Below are 22,273 nucleotides of genomic sequence, written 5' to 3'. Positions count from 1 at the left end.
AAAGCGTCTCAGTGATTCCCCAGCAGCTCCATTCATCTGCGGCTGGGTGGAGATTTTTCCTTCTTACAGTCTGAAGCCTTATGATGCCAGAGTTCATGGAATGTTCACATGACTGACTCAGAGCGAGGCACAGCAAGAGTCACTTGATTTTTTGCTACTTTTCAAGAGGCAGGAGTGGATAAGGCATCAGCCTCTGAAGAGGAAAAGCGGCTAGCTTTCATGCAGCACTTTCAGTCTCTCTTTTCCATTTAGCCAGGTGGAACTTCACCAACTACATATTCTATAGACGGGAGAGCATCCACGTGTTCAGTTTGCTTCTTTACAGAGCTGTGGGCCAGCATGTCAGGGTCATGGAACAGGAAATATAAGCTATTTTAGACACGGGAGTGACAAAGCACTCTACCTTACCTACCATTGTAACTTGCATCGCCAGTGGTAGGAGTTGTGAAGAAAGATATTTTTTTGAAATGTTCAACCAGAAGTTTCTTTGTTCACTATAGAAAGTTGAATCAGGTCATTCAAATTGATCCATACTCCATGTCATGGATGAATATCCTCCTGAAAGCCAAATATCTAATAATATTTGATTTAATAAAAGGTTATTGGCATATCCAATTGATAAGAATGTTTCCAACTAATCTGCATTTGTCCCACATGTCAGCTTGTTAAACTGCATCCGAGAGTGTTGAAGGATATGGCTGAAGAATTCTCAGCCACTGATTATAAAGTGGCCACAATACAAACACCTAGAAAACAAAGCAGTTATAATTAGAGGCCAACACGAATTTGTCAAGAACAAATCCTGCCAGACTAATATGATCTCATTGTTTGATTGGGTAACCTCCCTTGTAGGGGGGATGATGTAGACATTGTATATCTTGACTTCACCAAAGCTTTTGTTAAAATGCCCCATCATGTTCTGACTAGCAAATACGTAAACTAGGTGTGGGCTGGATCGAACAGCTGGCAGTCTACAGAACCCTACTCAGAGGGTGATTAACACCTCCTTCTCAAACTGGGACAGGGACATGGTGGCACTGTGGGCTAAACCGCAGAAGCCTGTGCTGCAGGGTCAGAAGATCAAGCAGTCGTAAGATCGAATCCACGTGACGGAGTGAGCGCCCGTCACTTGTCCCAGCTCCCGCCAATCTAGCAGTTCGAAAGCATGCAAATGCGAGTAGATTAATAGGGACCACCTAGGTGGGAAGGTAACAGCGTTCCGTGTCTAAGTCGCACTGGCCGTGTGACCACGGAAGATTGTCTTCGGACAAAATGCTGGCTCTATGGCTTGGAAACGGGGATGAGCACCGCCCCCTAGAGTCGAACACGACTGGACAAAAATTGTCAAGGGGAATCTTTACCTTTACCTTTCTCAAACTGGGAGAAAGGTACCTCAGGGCTCTGTCCTGGGCCCTGTGGCTTCAATTTTTTTTATTAATGATCTGGATCAGGGGGTACTGGGAATATTAATCATATCTGCAGATGTCAGAAAATTGGGTGGAATAGCTAATACCCTGGACACCAGAAACAAATTTCAAAAATGATCTAGCAGTATCACTTTGAGCAGTGGGCTGCAAATAACAAAACAAAATTCAACAGGGATAAATGAAAAATACTGCACCTCAGAAAAAGAAGCCAAACACACAGTTATAAAATGGGAGATACTTCAGGAGCAAGAAAGATCTTGGAATTCTGTAGATAACAGACTGAACATGAGCCGATAGTGTGATGTTGCTACAAAAAAAGCCAGTGCTATTTTAAGCTGGATCAATAGAAGTATAGTCGCCAAATCCTCCAGACACTAGTTCCCCCTCTATTCTGACACTGGTTAAGCCTCATCTTGAGGACTGTGTCAACTTCTGGACACTTTACTTCAGTAAGGTTGCTGACAAATTGGAACAAATTCATAGGAGGGCAACAAGGAAAATTCGTCATTGTCTAGTCGTTTAGTCGTGTCCGACCCCATGGACCAGAGCATGCCAGGCCCTCCTATCTTCCACTGCCTCCCGGAGTTCTGTCAATTTCATGTTGGTTGCTTCGCAAACACTGTCCAGCCATCTCATCCTCTGTCGTCCCCTTCTCCTCTTGCCGTCACACTTTCCTAACATCAGGTTCTTTTCCAGGGAGTCTTTTCTTCTCATCAGATGGCCAAAATACTAACCCTATCAGAAATGACTGAAAAAAAAATGGGCATGTTCAGCCCTGAGAAAAGAAGACTGAGGGTAGATGTGATAGCACTTTTCAAAGACTTGAAAGGCTTTCATGCAGAGGAGGAGCAGAACCTGTTCTCGAACAACCCGAAGTGCAGGACACGCAACCATGGGCTCATGATAGAGGAAGCCAGAGTTTGGTTGAATATCAGGAAAAACATCGTAACTGTTAGAGCAGTAAGACAGTGGAACCAATGACCTCGAGAGGTGGTGAGTGCTCCAACACTGGAGGCAGATATCCTTTGATTTGTGTTCCTACATCGAGCAGAGGGTTAGACTTGATGAGTGCCAAAGGGATAACCAGGCTGCTGTTGTTTCTACAGATCCTGAAGGAAACACATGGGTCCCCTCAGGATGGGGGCAAGGTGAAACTTCCTTCCCCCCACAAGCCATTCAAAACTGCATCTGTATACTAGCACACTCTTTTCTCTGTGTAGTGTCATGATTTATTTATTTATTTATTTATTTATTTAGCTAATTAATTAATTAATTAATTAATTAATTTTTGCCCCGCCCCTCTAGACAATATCTACTCAGGGCAGCTTACATAGATAAAAACACATCAATATAAACATGTATAAAATCATTTAAAATGCAATTACAATTATAATGATTAATTCCAAAACAATACATTATCAAGATAGCAAAAAGTCACACAACTTAATTGACTGGAGGGAAGGCCTGCTTGAATAGCCAAGTTTTACACTGGCTTTTGAAGACACCCAGCAAGGGTGCCAGCCGAATTTCAGTTGGGAGAGTGTTCCACAGCTGAGAGGCCACTGCTGAGAAGGCCCGGTTTCTTGTTTTTTCCTTCTGGGCCTCCTTCGGCATCACGCCCCTCAGCTGTCCCTGCTGGCTATATCGGGTCATTTAGGTAGATCTAGGTAGAAGAAGACGATCTGCCAAATACTGAGGTTCCAAACAGTTTAAGGTTTTATATGTAATCATTAACACTTTGAAGTCAATGTGTAAACGGATGGGCAACCAGTGCAAGGCAGCCAGAGTGGGGGAGATATGCTGATATTCTCACCCCACTAAGAAGCCTGGCTGCTGAATTCCAGACCACCTGAGGTTTCTGCATCAACCTCAAAGGCAGCCCCACGTAGAGTGCATTACAATGGTCTAATCTTCAAGATTGACTATGAGACAAGGGAACACATCCAAAAACCGCTGGAATCAGATGGAGTAGACCTATGGAAAGATTGCAAGCCATTTTCCTCTTTAGCAGATCACCCACCTCTGAGATTTCATTGGGTCCTTGCCAGTTTTCCTCCACCCGTCAATGAAGCTTTTACCCCCTTGTTTTCAAAACAAGCACCTTACATATAATGGTTTTTGCACGTTTTTCGGGCTCTTTGGCTGTGTTCTGAAGGTTGTTCTTCCTAACGTTTCACCAGTCTCTGTGGATGGCATCTTCAGAGGATAGCACTCTGTGCTCTGGCCGGCATCTTCAGAGGACAGCACTGTGTGCTCTGAAGATGTCGGCCACAGAGACTGGTGAAATGTTATGAAGAACAACCTTCAGAACATGACCAAAGAGCCTGAAAAACCCACAACAACCATTAGATCCCGGCCATGAAAGCCTTTGTGAATATCTTACATATACCTTACTGTAGCGAACCGCCCTGACCTCACCTGCCCGTCACCACAGAACATTGACGCAGGAACCAATGAGTAAATGGAAGGCAGAACCAAGGGGGGAGGGAGCAGGATAAAAAGATGGGTGGATGGTGTCTGAGGGAGACTGTTTGTAACTTAAAAGTGATTGAAGAGTGAGTTAGAGATCTGTAAGAGCATAGATTGAAGCAGAGGTTTAAAAGAGTTTTGAAGTTATATCCTATTGGATTCAAATATAAGTGACTGGCAGCCTGTAATTTATCCCATGAATATTTATTGATTATTAACTTCCCTGATTAAATAAAAGACTTACGTTTTGACAGCACACGAGTCTCCATACTCAATTGATATTAAAGCATTAATATCTGGTGGCAGTGAAGAAGAAAGAATAGCAAGAATCTCGTGAAGGCCTTGGGGGTAGAGGGACTTCAGAGGAGATCGTAACAAAATGGTGACCAGTGGCAGGATCGAATTTAATCCAGTGACGCAAAAAAATAGAAAGGTTCCCAGAGTGGAAAAATATTTTTTAGTCAAGAGGATCTCAAGTGGACGGAGTGGGTAGCTCTCTAGAACTTTTTACTAAAAACTTAATGGGGAGGCTCCTAAGCTCCGATCGGGGGGCTGACATAGGATTAAGCTCTGAGGAAACCATTTCTGGCAAGAGTTTGCCTCAAGCAGGAAAAGGACCAGTTGGCAAGCGTTTCCTAAGCTCAAAAGAGAGAGCTCTGAGGGGACAAAGCAGAAGCCAAGGAAGCTGAGGTGGTTCAAAACAGCAAAAGCTGGAACTGGTTAAAGCTGATATTTCTATTTATTTTGGTGGCTAGAGGCAGAGAGAAACACTGTCTCATGCCAAAGGCCTGGCTGGGAGCCAGAGAGCTAAACAGAGTATCTTAACAGTGAATGCTAGCAGGAAAGCAACTATATTACAGGGACTCTAACTCACTGAAAAAATTGTTCCTTTTAAATCTGAGGCTTGTAAATTGGATCAGAAGTATAAATAAATAAACATGCCTTCCACATTGGGGGGGGAAGGCAGCAGAGTTGCCTCCTGAGGGTTCAGATGCCTCAGATCGGGAGGGGGAAGAAACTCTAGGAGGAATTACCTCAGAGGATGAAATGGAGGTCTCAAAGAGAGAAGCCTCTATAGAATTCAGAAAATGGAAATTAGAGAAGGAACAGGAACAAGAATTCAAGCTAAAACAGCTAGAACTAACACAGCGAGAAATTGACATGGCCGTAGAGAAGGAAAAGATGGCCCTAGAAAAAGAAAGGATGGTATTTGAAATTAGGAGGTTGGAGCTGACAGCCCAGACTAATAATAATAATAATAATAATAATAATAATAATAATAATAATAATAATAATAATAATAATAATAATAACAACAACAACAACAACAACAACAACAACAACAACAACAACAACAACAACAACAACAACAACAACAACAACAACAACAACAACAACAACAACAACAACAATTCTGCTTCTGAAGAAAGACATTTGTCCAAAGAAGACCTTAAAAGATTACCTGTATTTAGAAAGGGCGGTGATCCGGAATCTTTTATTAGTTTGTGTATTTGCGAAGGCTTTCACGGCCGGGATCTAATGGTTGCTGTGTGTTTGGCCGTGTTCTGAAGGTTGTTTTTTCTAACATTTCGCCAGTCTCTGTGGCTGGCATCTTCAGAGGACAGCACTCTGTGCTCTGGTGTAGTTGGCTTGGGTGTGGAGTATATAAATAAACAGGGGAGGGGAAACTCACCACAAGCAACATAAATACTCCACTCCCAAGCCAACTACACCAGAGCACAGAGTGCTGTCCTCTGAAGATGCCAGCCACAGAGACTGGCAAAACATTAGGAAGAACAACCTTCAGAACACAGCCAAAGAGCCTGAAAAACTCACAACAACCTTTTATTAGTTTGAGCATGCGTGTGAAGATTTTGAAGTGAGGTTGTGATGAGGTCCCAGATAAGTGGCGAGTTAGCAGATATATATGCCCAGATGACATTGGATTTGGTGAGGGATGTTGAAGAATTTTAAAAGTTGGTATTCTTGCCATTTGGCATCAATGCTGAGCATCTAAGACGGAAGTTCAGAGCCCTGACAAAAAAACCCTGAAGAATCCTATTCTCAACTAGGAGCAAACTTGACCAAATATCTTGACAAATGGGCTTCAACAGGAAGGAGTTGAAACTGTACAAGATGTTAAGAACATCATGGGGCTAGAGCAGTTCTATTCACTTCTACCTGGAGACCTAAGGTACCTAGTGAGGGATAAAAAGCCCAAAGACGTTCAAGAAGTAGGAGGGAGTCACAGATTTTATTTCACATATAAGAAAGCCAAGTTTTTCTGAGGTAAAAGTGGGAAGGAAAACCTGGGATGATAATAAAAAGGATCCCAGAGGTTACCTCAAGAACCAACAGGCTGGTAGCAGCCCTTTTGTAGACAAGCCCACAGAACTGAGCCAGCATAAAAACAAGAACTGGGAAGGGAAGGGGGATAGAACTTTTATTTCAGAACAGAAAAACTTCAGATCTTGTTTCGGATGTGGAAAAAGGCCATTTCATTTCATAGTGTGCAAAGGCTAAAGCAGGGGGGCAAAAAGGACATTTACTCAAGCCTGAATCAGTGTACTGTGTGCAGCAAAACAAAATTACCTCAGAGAAAGGCGAAACAGTAACTCCTATTACAAATATAGCTAGGGCAGAGGGTCAGCTGCCTGAAGCTGAGATCTTCCATTGCTATCTAATCGAAACCAACCAGGAGCTTTTTAAAAGTTCTGGAAATAACAATTATATAACTGAGACAAAATTTAAAGCTCTGAAAGACTCTTGCTCTCAAGTTAATTTATGCCATCCAGACATAATCCCTCCCGAGTACATATTGAAAGGTGAAAGCCTGACAGTAAAGGGTATAGGTTCAGAAATAATTACCCTGTCAGTGGCTAAGGGACCTATAAGCTATCAAGGGTGGAAAGGAGTATGGAGTATGGAGAACAGGCATAGCTGATCAATTGCCTACACCCTGTTTAATCAGGATAAATCTCACTGAGCATGTTAAGAGTGTTTTAGTGCAGACTCGCTCCCAGCAGAAAGAAGAAAAAGCAAAGGAGAAAGGTGAAATTCATACAGAGCTGGTGAGAGGAGAGGATTCAACAGCTGAATTAATACCTATTAAGATCCCCCTAGAAAGTACATTTAAAAGGGAACAAAAAGCAGATCCTACCCTGGATCAATGTTTTAAGAAAGTTGGCGAAGGTACGTTAACCCCGAGAGTCCAGAAAGGTTCTTCCTAGAAAAAGACCTGTTGTATAGAGATACCTTAGTGAATCCCAGAAGGGGAGGGGAAACTCACGACAAGCAGCTAATTGTTCCTCTCAAATATGGAGTGGGGATAGTGGAGCGGGGGCACACTGGCACCTTGCCAGATCATTTGGGCATCACAAAAACTAAACAAAGAATAACCCAAAACTTTTACTGGCCTGAAATGGGGAAACAGCTAAAAGAATTTTGCCAGAGGTCTGATGTGTGGCAGAGGCAAGGAAACAGCAATGACAAAACTAAATCCAAGCTGTGTCCTTTACCAATCATTTCGAACCCTTTCCAATACATTTGGTATAGACATAGTTGGACCATTGCCCAGAGTTACGGAGAGGGGAAACAGATTCATCCTGACTATAGTTGACTATGCAACACGTTATCCCGAAGCAGTTCCCCTGAGAAATATTGAGAGTCAGACAGTTGCGGACACTCTACTGAATTATATGTGTCACATGAGATTTGCTTCTGAGATAGCCATGGATTTAGGAACCACTTTCACGTCCAAGCTGATGAAAAGGTTATGGCAACTTTGTGGTATTAAGCATATTACCTCCACCTCATATCATCTTCAGACCAATGGGCTGTCAGAGCAATTCAATGGGGCCCTCATGCATAGGATTAGGGCGTACACTGCAGGGAATCTCAATGATTGGGATCATAAATTACAGCAGTCACTAAATGCCTATAGATCTGTGCCCCAAGAAAGCATTGGGTTCAGCCCTTTTGAATTATTGTTTGGAAGAAAGGTGCAAGGACCCCTTGATTTACTCAGGAAAAGTTGGTAGGACCGGGAGGAAGCAGAGCCTGAATCTGTAATCACATATATTGACAACTTGATGGATTCTTTGAAGGAAAACCTTGAAATTGCTGCCAAGAATTTACAGGGGCAGCAAAAGAAACAAAAAGTCTGGTACAACAAGAAAGCCAGAGAGAGGACTTTCAATCCACTCCAAGATGGCGCCAATGGCGGGCGGCTAGCGCGTCTCTCCGCAGCCTCGGCACCTCTTGGCTTTTATTTTATTATTATTTCTCCCTTTTTCTGTCATCTTTCTCTTTTTTTCCTTCTCTTTTTCTTCCCCCCATCTGCCTCCCTCCTCCCTCTCTGATATCTGGCCGCCGGTGTGTAACCAGGGCCGCGTGGTTGAACAGGAGCCCGCGAGCGGGGATCAGAGCTACCCCGGCTTCCTAGCTGGGATCGGAGGCTCGGGAGGTGGCCATCTGAGGGGAGAGGATATACGGACCAGTGCTGAATGTCCCTCCTCCCTGGAGAGTGAGCCCCGATCGCGCTGGTTGTTGGGGTGAGCCGGAGAGAGCTCGGTTCCCTGGGTTGTGGTCGCGGAGTTGCCGTGCTGGAGTGGACGGACCCGAGAGGAGCAGACAAACAAATCTGGAGCTCGGAGGCGCGGTGGAGTCGTTCTCCTCCCCCCATCCCAGGGCGCTGGTGGCTGAGCGCGGAGAGAGCTCTGAACCTTGGGCTGCGAAGAGCTGAGCCGGCGCAGACGGACGCAGCTGATCGGGGCCGGAGTTGGAGACTGGGACGCGAGGGTTCCCCTGCCTGTTCCCTGCCTGATATCGGGAGGCACCCCAGCGGAGGATTCTGGCGGAGAGCCCGATGGCTGGCACCCAGAGAACAGCTAGATCTCTGGCGGAGTGGGTGGACGGAGTCGGAACGCCGAGACTGGAGGCAGCCACGAGGTGCAGGGTCTCCGCGGGGCCAGAGGGTGCCTGTGGAGTTGTTGGAGCACCAGAGCGTTCAAACGCCGGTGCCATGTTGCAAGATCTCCCTCCAGGTCCCCCTCTCCCAGCTTGTCTTTCAACTGCTAGGGATGTCCCCCTAATTGTTTCTCCAGGGTGGGAAATGGCAGGGTTTGAGCCTTTTCCAGCCTGGTACCTGGTCACTCTGACTATGTTTATTTCTAACATCGTGGACCCCAGGCTCATTGCTGAAAACTGTGGCCGGCCCTTTAAAAACTCTGCAAATCAGCGCCGCCATTACCATCATTAACTCTAGCTACATCAGAAAGAATAAGGCCACGCGGGGGAGAAGGACTGCGCTGGGTGTCGTGTGGGGGATAATTAGTGTGGGTTTTTTTGTTTTTTTCCCCTCCCCAACACTCTGGTGTTTGTTTTCTCATGTTTTTCACTGATGTATTTTATTTTACCTTGTCATATTGTATATTTGATTATATTTTTCTTTTTTGTTACTTGCTTTGTTTATATTAAGTTATTTGTATTCCTTTCCCCCTCTTTCCCTTCCCCCTTTCACTCCCCCCTCCCTTTTCATCATGGAATGGAAGGCCTGCCCCCCCCAGCGAGGGGCCCCACAGCATCTCCGTGATCACGAGTAGAGGCGATATGGCGTTGGCTCTGTCCCTACTCATGCCAGAAGAACGGTGGACAGATTCTTAAAGGCTGTTCATTGTTCTGAGACGGTGACCAACCCCCAGTACCAAGGTAGCCAGACCAGTCAGCCCTCCACCTTACGCCTGGTGTTGTTGAATGCCAGGTCTGTATCCAATAAGGCCCAGGTGATCTACAACCTTATCCTGGAGGAGGATGCAGACCTGGCTTACATAACTGAAACATGGATTGGCGGAGAGGGGGGTCCCCCCAGCACTCATCTGTCCGCCCGGTTATGCTGTCCAACACCAGGGTAGACTGGAGGGTTGGGGGGGAGTAGCCATTGTCTACAAATCCATCCTGGAGGTAGCTAGGCGCTCCTCAGTGGTAAAGCCGGGTCTTGAGGCTCTCCACCTGTCGATTGGGGCCAGGGATGGTATCAGGATCTTGCTGGGTTACCGTGCTCCCTGCGACCCAGCCATTTCCCTATTGGAGCTGGTGGACTTTGTCTCCGCGGCACTGTTGGGCTCCCCGAAGCTACTGGTTTTGGGGGACTTCAACGTGCATGCGGGGGCAGAGACTTCCGGGCCACCTCTTGAGTTCCTGGAGACCATGGCCTTCTTGAACATGTCCCAACATGTCAACGGCCCCACCCACGTGGGCGGCCATACACTCGACCTGGTTTTTTCCACTAATGGGAGCGAGAGTGATCCGATGGTGACTGACCTTGAGTCGGTACCCTTGTCATGGTCGGATCACCACCTAATAAAATGCACCATCAAAATGGCTCTCCCCCCTCGCAGGGAGCAGGGACCTATTGTTATGGTCCACCCTCGAAGGCTACTGGATCCGATTGGATTCCAGGAAGCCATGAGAGGGGTTACGGCTGACCTGGCTGGTGCTCCTGTCGAGGCTCGGGTTGAGGGCTGGTCTGCTGCCACGGCTAGGGCTGTAGACACGATCGCTCCTAAACGCCCTGTCTGCCGCAGAGACCGCCCGGCGCCCTGGTTCAACCAGGATCTCTGGGCGTTGAAGCGGGTCAGGAGACGGCAAGAGCGCAAATGGAGAAAGGACCCGACGGATTGTAATTGTATAGCAGTCAAGGTCACTACTAACGTTTACCTGGCTAAGGTAAAGGCTGCCAGTCGAGCATATCTTGCTCACTGGATAAGCGAAGCGTCCAACCAGCAGGCGGAACTATTCCGTATTGTACGTGACCTATCTGGAATTGGTCTGAGTGATGGGCCTCCCCCTAACTTCTCACCGGACCAATTTGCAGCATTTTTTAAATCAAAAGTGGAGGCCATCCGCCGGGACCTCTCTCCTTTTTTGAATACAGTGAGTCGAGCAGAGATGTCCAGCGCTCCATCTTGCCCAGTGATTTTTGACTCCTTTCAGCCTGTCACGCCTGACACTGTGGCCAGGGCGCTTGACCGCTGTCGTGCCACCACCTCCTTCCTGGACCCTTGCCCGGCCTGGCTAATCAAGGCAGCCAGGCCTTTAACAAAAGGAATGGGCCACTGTAATAATTAATGGGTCTTTCCATGAGGGCAGATTTCCTTCTGCCCTCAAGGAGACACTCATTAGGCCCATTAAAAAGGAACCTAGTTTGGCGGCGGACGGAATTGGCAACTACAGGCCCATCGCCAATGTTTCTTTCTTAAGCAAGGCAGTCGAGAGGGTGGTGGCCAATCAGCTTCAGGCGCTCCTGGATGAAACAGATGCCTTGGATCCATTCGAGTCGGGCTTCAGGCTGCGCCGTTGTACAGAAACGGCATTGGTTGCCCTGTGTGATGACCTATTGAGGGAAGCCAACAGGGGCAAACTGTGTATGCTGGTCCTCCTCAACATCTCAGCGGCCTTTGATACCATTGACCACGGTATCCTCCTGGGGAGGCTGACTGAGTTGGGAATAGGTGGCTGGGCTCTGGCCTGGCTCCGTTCCTTCTTGGAGGACCATCCCCAGAGAGTACAGCTTGGGGAGAGCATCTCGGCCCCGTGCAGTCTCAATTGTGGGGTTCCACAGGGGTCGATCATCTCCACAATGCTGTTCAACATCTATATGAGGCCGCTGGGTGGGGTCATCAGGGGGTGTGGAGCTTTGTGTCATCACTACGCAGATGACACTCAGGTCTACATCTCCTTTTCACCAACTGCAGATGCCGTTCTGTCCCTCCCGTGCTGCCTAGAGGCCGTACTGGAATGGATGCAGGAGAACGGGCTGAGGCTGAACCTGGACAAGATGGAGGTACTAATGGTGGGTGCCCCGACAGCTGGGGATTTGGGAAACTCCCTCTCTTTCGGGGGGTGACCCTGCCCACCAGGGATGGGGTCCGCAGCTTGGGGATCCATCTGGACCCAGGGCTCACTATGGAATCCCAGGTGGCGTCTGTGGTCCGCACCGCCTTTTTTCATCTTAGGCGGATAGCCCAGCTGCGGTCCTACCTTGATGTTGGGGCACTCACCACCTTGGTGCATGCGCTCGTAATCTCAAGATTAGACTACTGTAATGCTCTCTACGTGGGGCTACCTTTGAGGCTGCTGCGGAAACTACAGGTGGTGCAGAATGCGGCGGCCAGATTACTCAGTGGAGTGAGAAAATACCATCATATTTCACCCACTCTGGCTGGATTGCATTGGCTGCCCATCCGATTCCGCATCGACTTCAAAGTGTTGATGCTTACATATAAAGCCCTAAACAGTTTAGGACCTCAATACTTGGCGGAACGCCTTCTCCCGCCAAGATCTACCCATGTCACTCATGCAAGCCAGGAGGTAAGGCTGAGGAGCCTAACGCCAAGGGAGGTCTGGAAGGAGAAGACAAGAAATTGGGCTTTCTCGGCGGTGGCTCCTCGCCTCTGGAACAACCTACCTCCTGAGATTCACGTGGCTCCCTCGCTGGGTATTTTTAAGAATCAATTAAAAACATTGATGTTTAGGCAGGCCTTCCCATCAGATAATTTCTTTTTTTTTTTTTTGATTATTTTTATTTTCAAACTACTAGGCATGGGATAGGGAATACAGAAGGTAAAAGGGAATACAAGGGATGGAAAAAAAGGTTTGAGGATAGGAGAACACAGTATATAATCATCCATTCTATTCATATTAAGTATGTATGCCTCTGATCCACTCATTTTCCAGTACAAAAAAATTCTATTTGATTATCCTCCATATATCCGCTTATATTCATGTTTTAATTTAAGTCTAAGTTATTCCAACTCTATCATAAAATCGAGGCCAATTATAGAACACATCCCCTCTTTGATTTTCTTTCTGCCATGGACCTATCAGCCTATCTGGAAGGCTATCCATTTCTGGCACTTCCCATGTTTTCTCAGTACATTTTCCCCATTTCTGTGTCTCTATTTTCTTCCAATCTTGGGGAGATAAAGTTAAATCCAAAACAATAGTCTGATTTTTAACATCGCCTTTTCTGACTATTGTAGCTGAGTATCCCACGTGGCAACTTCTAGTCCCCTCTATGTTACCAACCATGTTACCTGACATCTCTCTCAATAAAAACTGTTCTGGAGTTTCAATTTCATTCAATTGCTGTTTAGCCTCTAGTGGTTTCCCCTTCATCAGGTCTTCTAACTCTCCAAGTTTCTGAAATATCTGCTGAAATCCTGTTTTTGCCATTCGCATGGTAACCGTCCATTCTTTGTCTGACAGCATTCCCACTAAGTATGTCCTCCCCCTCCTTGCCCAGAAATTATCACAATATACTCAGAATCTACACAGTCCAGCCAAGAGAGGGTCCACAGTAAACGTCAGACAGGAAATCAGTCTCTTCTAAAAAGAAAAAAAACCATCGTAGTCCTGTAATAACTCCAGCTCTAATTTTCTTCGTTCCTCCGTCTGTTCTGCTGAGCTCCCGTCGCTGCTAAATTAATAGTTTACTGTCGTTTCCCGTGGCTTTATTCTTTCTTCCAAAACCAAAAACACTTCTGTTTTCAAAGTCCCGTTCGGTTTCCTTCTCCCCCTCTTTCATCCGTGTCGCCACGCTGATAATTCCTTGCTTGTTTTTTATTCCCGAAAGTCTGTGCCTCCTGCTCCAAAGATGTGGTTTTATTTTCAAAGTCCACTCAGTAAGGGAAGTCCAGATTGCACAGCTCTGACAAGATTTCGGTCCCTCTTGAACAATATTTCTCCTGGGATTTTTTCCAGAAACACAAAGTTTTTCTCGCAATGTGTCTGACCTTGGCCAGCTTGTTATTTATCAGAGTTTATTTTAGGAAAGAAAAAAAAAGACAAGCTGGTATGCTAGCTTGCCGCTTCCCCTCTCTCCTTTTGGTCAAATATTTTTCACTTTATTTTCTTCAAAATATTGATGAGGTTATTCATAAATCAGAGGCTTACTTTGCTGTTGTTTCTGTTCTCCTTCCTCGGGAAGTTGGGGGTGGAGTTTTCCCACAGCTTTCTGCCATAAGATATGGCCTCCCGTCTCCGGTCTGCACGTAGATGAATTTTCAGAGGGAAGAGCGACCCGGTTGCTGCCAAATCTTCTACCCTTCTGGGCTCATCTGCTTGGAGGTGCCTCTCCTGACATCCCCTTCCGTCGCCCCCTTCTTGGGGGGGGCGGGCAGGCCGAACGGTCCAGTTTTCCCCGGAGCTGTTCACCGGGTGCTGCTGGCTTCACTGCAGTCAAGCTCCGCCTCCCCCATCAGATAATTTCTGATGCCCTTTTTTCCCTCCTCTCCTTCAGCTTTCCCATTCTGTTCAGTATTTCTGTTATGTAAAATTGTCTTTATACGTATATTCTTTGTATTATCTTTTAATGTTGTTAGCCGCCTAGAGTGGTCCTGACACGACCAGATAGGCGGGATATAAATAAAATAAATAAATAAATAATAAATCCTGGGGATGAGGTACTTGTGCTAAGACCCATCAAAGGGAATAAATTACAATTAAATTGGGCAGGACCATTTAAAATAACCTCCAAAATGAATGAGATAAACTACATTATACAGAGGGAGGGAGAGCCAGGCAGGAGGGTGGTCCATGTGAATATTATCAAGCCTGACTATAGGAGGGAAAACGTTGTCTTGCTGGCAATGAAAGAAGCAGACAACGAAAGACACGAGTTATCTTATTGGGAAGGGAGGGGCGAACCCAAATACACCCCAGGGGATGTCCAATTCAGTCCCTCACTTTCCGCAGCACAACAAAGAAAAGCGAGAGCCGTGCTTATGAAGTACAAGCGGGCTTTCTCTAGCGAACCAGGGGTAGTGCATGAGATTGAAACCAGAGATGCACCCCCGACAAGCAGCTACACCTTATAGAGTATGAGCCTGTCTAATCAAACTGTGGGGCAAGATAGGAACGGTTGTCCTATATATGAAAAGAGAAGATCCCAAAAGAAAACATACATGGCCATACTGGGAAGGCCGAGGTGTGACCTTTCATAAGCAAAGTAGTTTGAAACATAGCCTTACCCTGCCAGTGGTGCAAACTGCTAAAAGATTGAGAGTTGGGCCCGAATTTGATAGGCACTACCGAAAGGGTTTAACTAAGAGCATCACGATAGCTGCCCCAGAAAGGGAGGTGAAACACTGGAGAGCAGCTAAATTAACACGGAGAAAAGAGAGATGGAAGCCCGTGCTGGTAGCAGGCAGTGTACGGAGAGTTCCCAGGTGCCAGAAAGACTCCACCATGTAGAGGTGTCCAGACTCGAACCGGTAGCCACACCAAGTCAGGCAGATAGCTGCTGGTCCCTTCACCCAAGGATGTTCCGGACAGGGAGGTGGCAGGCTGATGAAAGATCCCATCCGTCGGTGGTTCGTATCTTGAAAGTGTGGCGGGAGGGGGACTTCACCACAGCTCAAGCCATGCAGGAGGGAAGGACAGTTTTATATATGCACTAGCCCTCCACCGTGACTACGTGTCTGGACATTCGAAAAGGACAAAGATGGATTGTTAAAAGGGAACTCAAATGACACAAAAACTTTGACTGGGAAAAAAATTGTGACAAAAGAGACTCAAACTGTTATAGCACCTACCCAGTTGAGGAGCGCCGAAGATTGAAGATAAAGGAAATGGACTGTGGTAAAAAGGCAAAAGCTATAAAATGTTAATTGTACCAAGTTAAATGTTCTAAGATGTGGTTCTCAAACGCTGCTAAAAAGTGTTTTTCTATTTCAGATATGCACACCTGAGCTTGTCATGGTGATATACTGAATGGAGCATATTCCACATGCCTATATCATGTTTTTCAACCTAGAATGTGAAGAAACTTCAGTGAGTTCAAAATGCAGTAGCCAGATTGCTGGCTTTGGACACATGGGGTCACAGGGACCACATGACCCCCACTTTGATCCTTTTAAATATTTGTATAGTTACCCTTGAGTGCTCTTATTGTCTTTTAATGATGCAAACCACCCTTGTTTCCTTTCTAAGGAGAAAATATTTCAAAGAATGAAATATAACAGAAATGGATTAGCAAGCTCTAACACAGTGGTTCTTAACCCTTTTGAAAGAAACGCCCCCTTGAGCCATTGAGGAAGTTATCATCGCCCCCCTCCCCACGGTGATGATATCTTTCGTTCTTTCTTTCTTTCTTTCTTTCTTTATTTATTACACTTAAATCCAATGACCCCTGAAAACAAAATTCAACTCCAAAGTAACATTTAATGATTTAGTTGCAAGCGAATTTTAAGACGCAAAAAGAAATATAAAAAGGGCACAAAAACAAACCACAATGCAGGAACTAAAAATTTCAAGACGAAAACTCTGAAACTGAATTAAGATTGGAGGAAAATATATATTCATGCACACTGTAAAAAGGCTGCAGCCATCTTAACAGGTTTGGCTTGCTCCAGTGCCCCCCTACCACCCCCCTTCTGCTCCAGCGCCCCCATGCTGCCCCTTTTCGTTCTACTGCCCCCCTGAAAAATGAAATCGCCCCCTGGGGGGCATTATCGCCCACGTTAAGAACCACTGCTCTAACATATTGATGGAAATCCAGACTTCATGCTTTGATTTCTCAGCCATGGTGTTATCTGCTCTAACTAACGGGTGATTGTCGTTTATTTGGTCAACTTTTATCCATGTAAGGAAACATGGAATTTGCCTGTCGCTTCCTTGGGAACTTCTCCAATTTTACTCCCATGGTAGGTGTGTGATACAGAGGGAATTCCCCCCATCCCTGAGGTCGTCAACATTTCATATGTGCTCCGCTGTCACTCAAACCCTATCCACACACCACAGACTTACTTCCATGTGGGTTTTTTAATGTATCCTTAAGTTTCTGCTCAGATTGAAGCTGTTCCCACATTCTTTGCATTTCAAAGATTTCCTCTTTGTCTGAGACCTTGGATGAATAGAAAGATGACTGCCTTTCTAAAAGACCCACCTACATTCCGTGTATTTCTATGGCCTCTCCCCTGTATGATGTCTTTGATATCTACAGGTCAGAACTTCATTGGCATACCTGACTTCACAGGAATCCTACAGAAATTTACAGACCTCCCAAGCAAGGAGATTCTACAATTCATCAATGCTGATACAATTTCAGAAAAAGGGGGATTCTCAAAATGAGAATCTGCGGAGGTTTGGTATTCTCAGATATCTGGAGATGTGCAGTTTCTCCTGTGGGTTCCAATAAACACACCGGACCCACCGGGATCCTGCCAAAAGCCCTCTCTGAGGTGTTGGTCCATCTCTCTCTTTCTCTCTTCAACTAACTTGCCTCTCACCTCCCTGATCTTTCTTTCCCACTCTCTCACCTCTTTCTCTCCCCAATATGAGGGTTTCTCCGGTCTTACTTCTCTCCAAGGTATCATCAACTTCTCCCGCTGTTTGGTCCAGGGTTTCTTGAATCATAGCCACTCCCAACCTTGTGGTAATATCCTCTCCTTCTTTTGCCCTTCTACCTCTCCAGCTTCTGATGTCTCCCTTCTTGATTGTTCCCCAAGATATACTTATTTTCCCTGCTCCTGTCTCATTCCTTTCTTTTTGTCCTGCACCTCTGTGTTCCTAAGGTTCCTTTACCCGGTGGATCCTTCCTTTCCTCTGATGGACCTTCTGCTTCCCTCACTGGAATTTCCACCTTAGACATCCCAGGCTCTTTACTTCCAGGCTCTCCCACCCCTTCATTGGTCTCAACCTTTGACTCCTCACCCAGAACTATATCTATCCTCCTGGTTTTCTTTGTGACCCCTCTCATCTCTGTGACCCCACTCATCTCCCATTCCGCCATGGAGTTGTCTCTTCTCTGATGGGTCATATATTCTGCCTCCAGGACTCCATCCTCTTCTTCTCAGGAAAGGAGGGCAATCGAGTCAGGATGGGTTCAACCTGACTTTCCCACTCACACAGACAACCAGTGACAAGGTGTTCTAAGCTCATCTGGGTATCTCATAAGAAGTCTTTTCACTGTTGCAATGATTTCAGGCAATTCCAAAATTTGTTAACACTGAACAAGTTAATTTACTTACATCATCTCTAGATTCCATATTTAAATATTGTAAATAATACGTAAGGCAGTATTACAGGGATGAGGAAAAAATTGTAGGTATATATCTTCAAATCCAAACATCATACAGTTATGCAAAAACTGCAGGCTTACTTCAAATACATCCTTGCAACTTGTAAAAAGATGCAAGAATTCAAATTTAGATAATAGAGAAAATGTAAGACGTGTTTGAATCTAAATCACAAACACATTAAAACACTGGAGCTCCTAACCTAGAAAGATAGACAATACATCATCAGAACACTTCAAACTTCCTTAAGAATATAAAGATAAAAAGGGAAAAATTATAATATTCAATACATGACATGCAAAAGTATTTAAACTTTAAAAACATATACAAAGTAAAAAAGCATTATTTGACATGAACGGTTTTTTAAACACAGAGAAAATTTTGTTCTCACCCAGCCATGTGTAAAATCCATTGCTGGCTGTCACTGCCTCACAGTTATCTTTCCGCTCTTCCAAGGACATTCATCTGGCATCATTTCCATCGTATGTTGTACTCCATAAAACCAAACATCTATGGTTCTCCGTTCCTTTCTAATAACACTTTGTGTGAGATCTCTCCCAGTATTTATATCTTTGTTCTGCCTGAATAAAAAAGAAACCAAATCTTCCCAAGACTTGGGTTTCCCAGCCTCCGAGAAGCTCAGATGTTGATGATCACAGGGTTTGGTCAACTCTGACCCAGTACAGTTCAGTGCCAAAGTCCAAAGAAAATTTCCACTAATTTCAACAACCCCTGCCTTTACAAAGCAGCATTACTCTCAAATTTGGCCCAGCTCCGGGAGGCAGTGGAAGACAGGACAGCCTGGCGTGCTCTGGTCCATGGGGTCATGAAGAGTCGGACACGACTAAACAACTAAACAACATACTCTCAAAACAATATTTCACTACTTGCTTTTCTTTCATGAGTTAGCCTTAGAATATCCATGCTTATCTCTTTTTACACTAATTTTGTAAAAACTTCCATTGTGCAAGATATGCTTATTCCCATTTTTTTTTAGCACAAGGTTCTGGGTCTATTTTAAATCATCTCTCTGTTAATTAATGATGGAAGTAAAAGGCATGAAAAAGGGCACTTCTAAATGCACTCCATTTTCTATCTTTTCTCTCTGTTTTGCGCTACGTCAGCATTTGGATGTTTATTCTTTACAGTGGAAACCAGCACAAAACTGAAAGAGCTCCTTATGCCTTGTTAACTTATCAGAAGCTCTGAATATTGCTCTTCCCACATTCCATTCATTTCTATTTCTCCCCAGTGTGTGTTCTTTGATGTAATCTAAGGACAGCACTCCAACTAAAGCTCTTTCCACAGTCCATGCATTTATACGGTTTCTCCCCAGTGTGGGTTCTTTGATGTAACCGAAGGACACCACTGCGAATAAAGCTCTTTCCACATTCTATGCATTTATATGGTTTCTCCCCAGTGTGAGTTCTTTGATGTAATCTAAGGACAGCACTCCAACTAAAGCTCTTTCCACATTCCATGCATTTATACGGTTTCTCCCCTGTGTGGGTTCTTTCATGTGACCTAAGGTGACCACTTTGACTAAAGCTCTTTCCACATTCCATGCATTTATGTGGTTTCTCCCCAGTGTGAGTTCTTTTATGTGACCTAAGGCTACCACTGTAACTAAAACTCTTTCCACATTCCATGCATATATAAGGTTTCTCCCCAGTGTGAGTTCTTTGATGTGACCTAAGTTCACTACTGTCACCAAAGCTCTTTCCACATTCCATGCATTTATGTGGTTTCTCCCCAGTGTGTGTTCTTTTATGTAACCTAAGGGTACCACCATGACTAAAGCTCTTTCCACATTCCATGCATTTATAGGGTTTCTCCCCTGTGTGAGTTCTTTGATGCAATCTAAGGCTATAACTGTGAGTAAAGCTTTTTCCACATTCCAAGCATTTATGTGGCTTATCCCCAGTGTGAGTTTTTTCATGTGACCTAAGGTTAGTATTCCAACTAAAGCTCTTTCCACATTCCAAGCATTTATATGGTTTCTCCCCAGTGTGAGTTCTTTCATGTTCCCTAAGATATCCACTCTGACTAAAGCTCTTTCCACATTCAATACATTTGTACAATTTCTTCCCTGTGTGAGTTCTTTGATGTAATGTAAGTTGATCACTGCGACTAAAGATCTTTCCACATTCCATGCATTTATGTCGTTTCTCCCCAGTGTGAGTTCTTTCATGTTTCCTGAGTTCTCCAGTCTGAATAAAGCTCTTTCCACATTCCAAGCATTTATACGGTTTCTCCCCAGTGTGAGTTCTTTGATGTAATCTAAGGCCATAACTGTCAGTAAAGTTTTTTCCACATTCCATGCATTTATACGGTTTCTCCCCAGTGTGTGTTCTTTCATGTAACCTAAGGGCACCACTGCGACTATAGCTCTTTCCACATTCCAAGCATTTATGTGGTTTCTCCCCAGTGTGAGTACTTTGATGTGATCTAAGGACACCACTCCAACTAAAGCTCTTTCCACATTCCATGCATTTATGTGGTTTCTCCCCAGTGTGAGTTCTTTCATGTGACCTAACTTGACAACTCTGACTAAAGCTCTTTCCACATTCCATGCATTTATACGGTTTCTCCCCAGTATGAGTTCTTTCATGTGACCTAAGGCTACTACTGTAACTAAAGCTCTTTCCACATTCCATGCATTTATAAGGTTTCTCCCCAGTGTGAGTTCTTTCATGTGACTTAAGGGCACCACTGCGACTGAAGCTCTTTCCACATAACATGCATTTATGTGGTTTCTCCCCAGTGTGAGTTATTTCATGTGACTGAAGGGTACCACTCTGACTAAAGCTTTTTCCACATTCCATGCATTTATACGGTTTCTCACCAGTGTGTGTTCTTTTATGTAACCTAAGGGTACTACTGTGACTAAAGCTCTTTCCACATTCTATGCATTTATAAGGTTTCTCTCCAGTGTGAGTTCTCTGGTGTATATGGAGGCTCTTGTTCTGACTGAAGCTCTTTCCACATTCCATACATGGATACAGTTTCTCCCCTGCATGTGTTCTTTGATATCTACTGATGTGAGATGCATTTACGTGGTTTCTCCCCTGCATCAGTCTTTTCATGTGAAGTCCATGCCTGGCCATTCCAATGTTCACTTCTCTGTTTTCTTGCTTGATTATGAGTTCCTGCTGAGGCTGCCCGAGATGTTTCTGGGCAATTCTTCTTTTCTTGTTCGCCATCTAGTAGATTAGAAAAAGAAGAGAAATAACCACTTCTAAAATCAGCAGGAATAAGGAATGACGCATTCGGGCTCTGCCTGAGTCACAGAGGTGGAAGGAAAAACAGGCAAAAAGTTGGGGGAAGACAACCATGTAGGGGATCAGGTGTGCCTTTGGGCTTGAGGTTGAAGGCTCTTCACTGAGGACTCTTTTCAAGGGAAGAGTAATGAAGGGAGGATAATTTCCACACCCAAATAAGCACATCAAATTCAAAGTATATTAACTTTTTTTTACTTCTCAATTCCTCCCCAATGATTATACTTTAGGGCAAGATGGTGACACCTGAGCCGCTCTAGTCAGGAGCTCTGTCAGCTTTTTTGTTTTTTGACTCAGCTTTATCTTGACCTTCCAATTCCTTTGTTCAAGTTTCAACCTTGATATTCAGAGTTTTCCTCACAGCGGCTCCATCTTAGCAATTCTGAGTATTAATTGCCTCTTTCAAAGACAGAAATGTTATGGGAAGGAAAAAGAATTTCTCCCAAGAGGAATGGGGGAGTGATAAGCTGTCCCCGGTTTCCAAGCAGTCCAAGCTAGAAGATTTCTTTGCTCCATTAAAGAGGCAGAATAATAATGAATGTTTGGAAGCCTTTTCTGGGGAGATTCGTTGCTCCTTGCGGCACTCCCCTGCAGTCCCTGAGTAGATGGGGGGGGCAGCATTTCCAACCCAACTGAATGAGGTAATTTTCCAGGAAGGACAAAACACATTGACCAATTATTAAAACAAACCTTCCTGATAGCTGAGACAGTTAAACAATTTTTTGTCTCAGCTGGAATGTTTCATAATGTTTCATACTTCAAGGGACAGAGGGTGACTTTTCTAGAAATCCCGAAGAAACCCCTCCAATAAGCAAGGAGAACAGTCTCACCTCACGAAGGGCTCTCCACAAAGAGCCATCAACATCCCTGTTTGGGGCTTCTGCTTCAACAGCCACCGGGAAATACCACTCCAACTTGATTTACAATTCAAAGAGTCTAGCAATCACAGTCTCCCCCTTCAAGGGGAAACTCATAGATCGGTCTACAAAAAGGCGGGCCAGACATTACTTAGCTTTTTTGT

At 44.9% G+C, this 22,273-nt stretch overlaps 2 protein-coding genes across 7 annotated transcripts in view; both read right to left on the bottom strand.

The window, feature by feature from the left end:
- The window catches only part of LOC140703761 (uncharacterized), a 343,653-nt gene that overhangs the window by 298,818 nt on the left and 22,562 nt on the right, over window positions 1-22,273 (bottom strand). The gene's annotated exons all lie outside the window — the stretch shown is intronic.
- Window positions 12,452-22,273, bottom strand: part of LOC140703827 (uncharacterized) — a 221,687-nt gene continuing 211,865 nt past the window's right edge. For all 6 annotated transcript variants that reach the window (XM_078387637.1, XM_078387634.1, XM_078387632.1 and 3 more), the window contains one exon: window positions 12,452-21,177. In XM_078387637.1, the coding sequence (XP_078243763.1) occupies window positions 19,213-21,177 (1,965 nt within the window). In that variant the 3' untranslated portion in view covers window positions 12,452-19,212. The remainder of the gene's footprint in view (window positions 21,178-22,273) is intronic.

This window comes from Pogona vitticeps, chromosome 2, assembly GCF_051106095.1.
Source record: "Pogona vitticeps strain Pit_001003342236 chromosome 2, PviZW2.1, whole genome shotgun sequence".
Lineage (NCBI taxonomy): Eukaryota > Metazoa > Chordata > Lepidosauria > Squamata > Agamidae > Pogona > Pogona vitticeps.
Note: the sequence above shows the minus strand (reverse complement) of the source record. Positions and strands in the feature narration are given on the sequence as shown.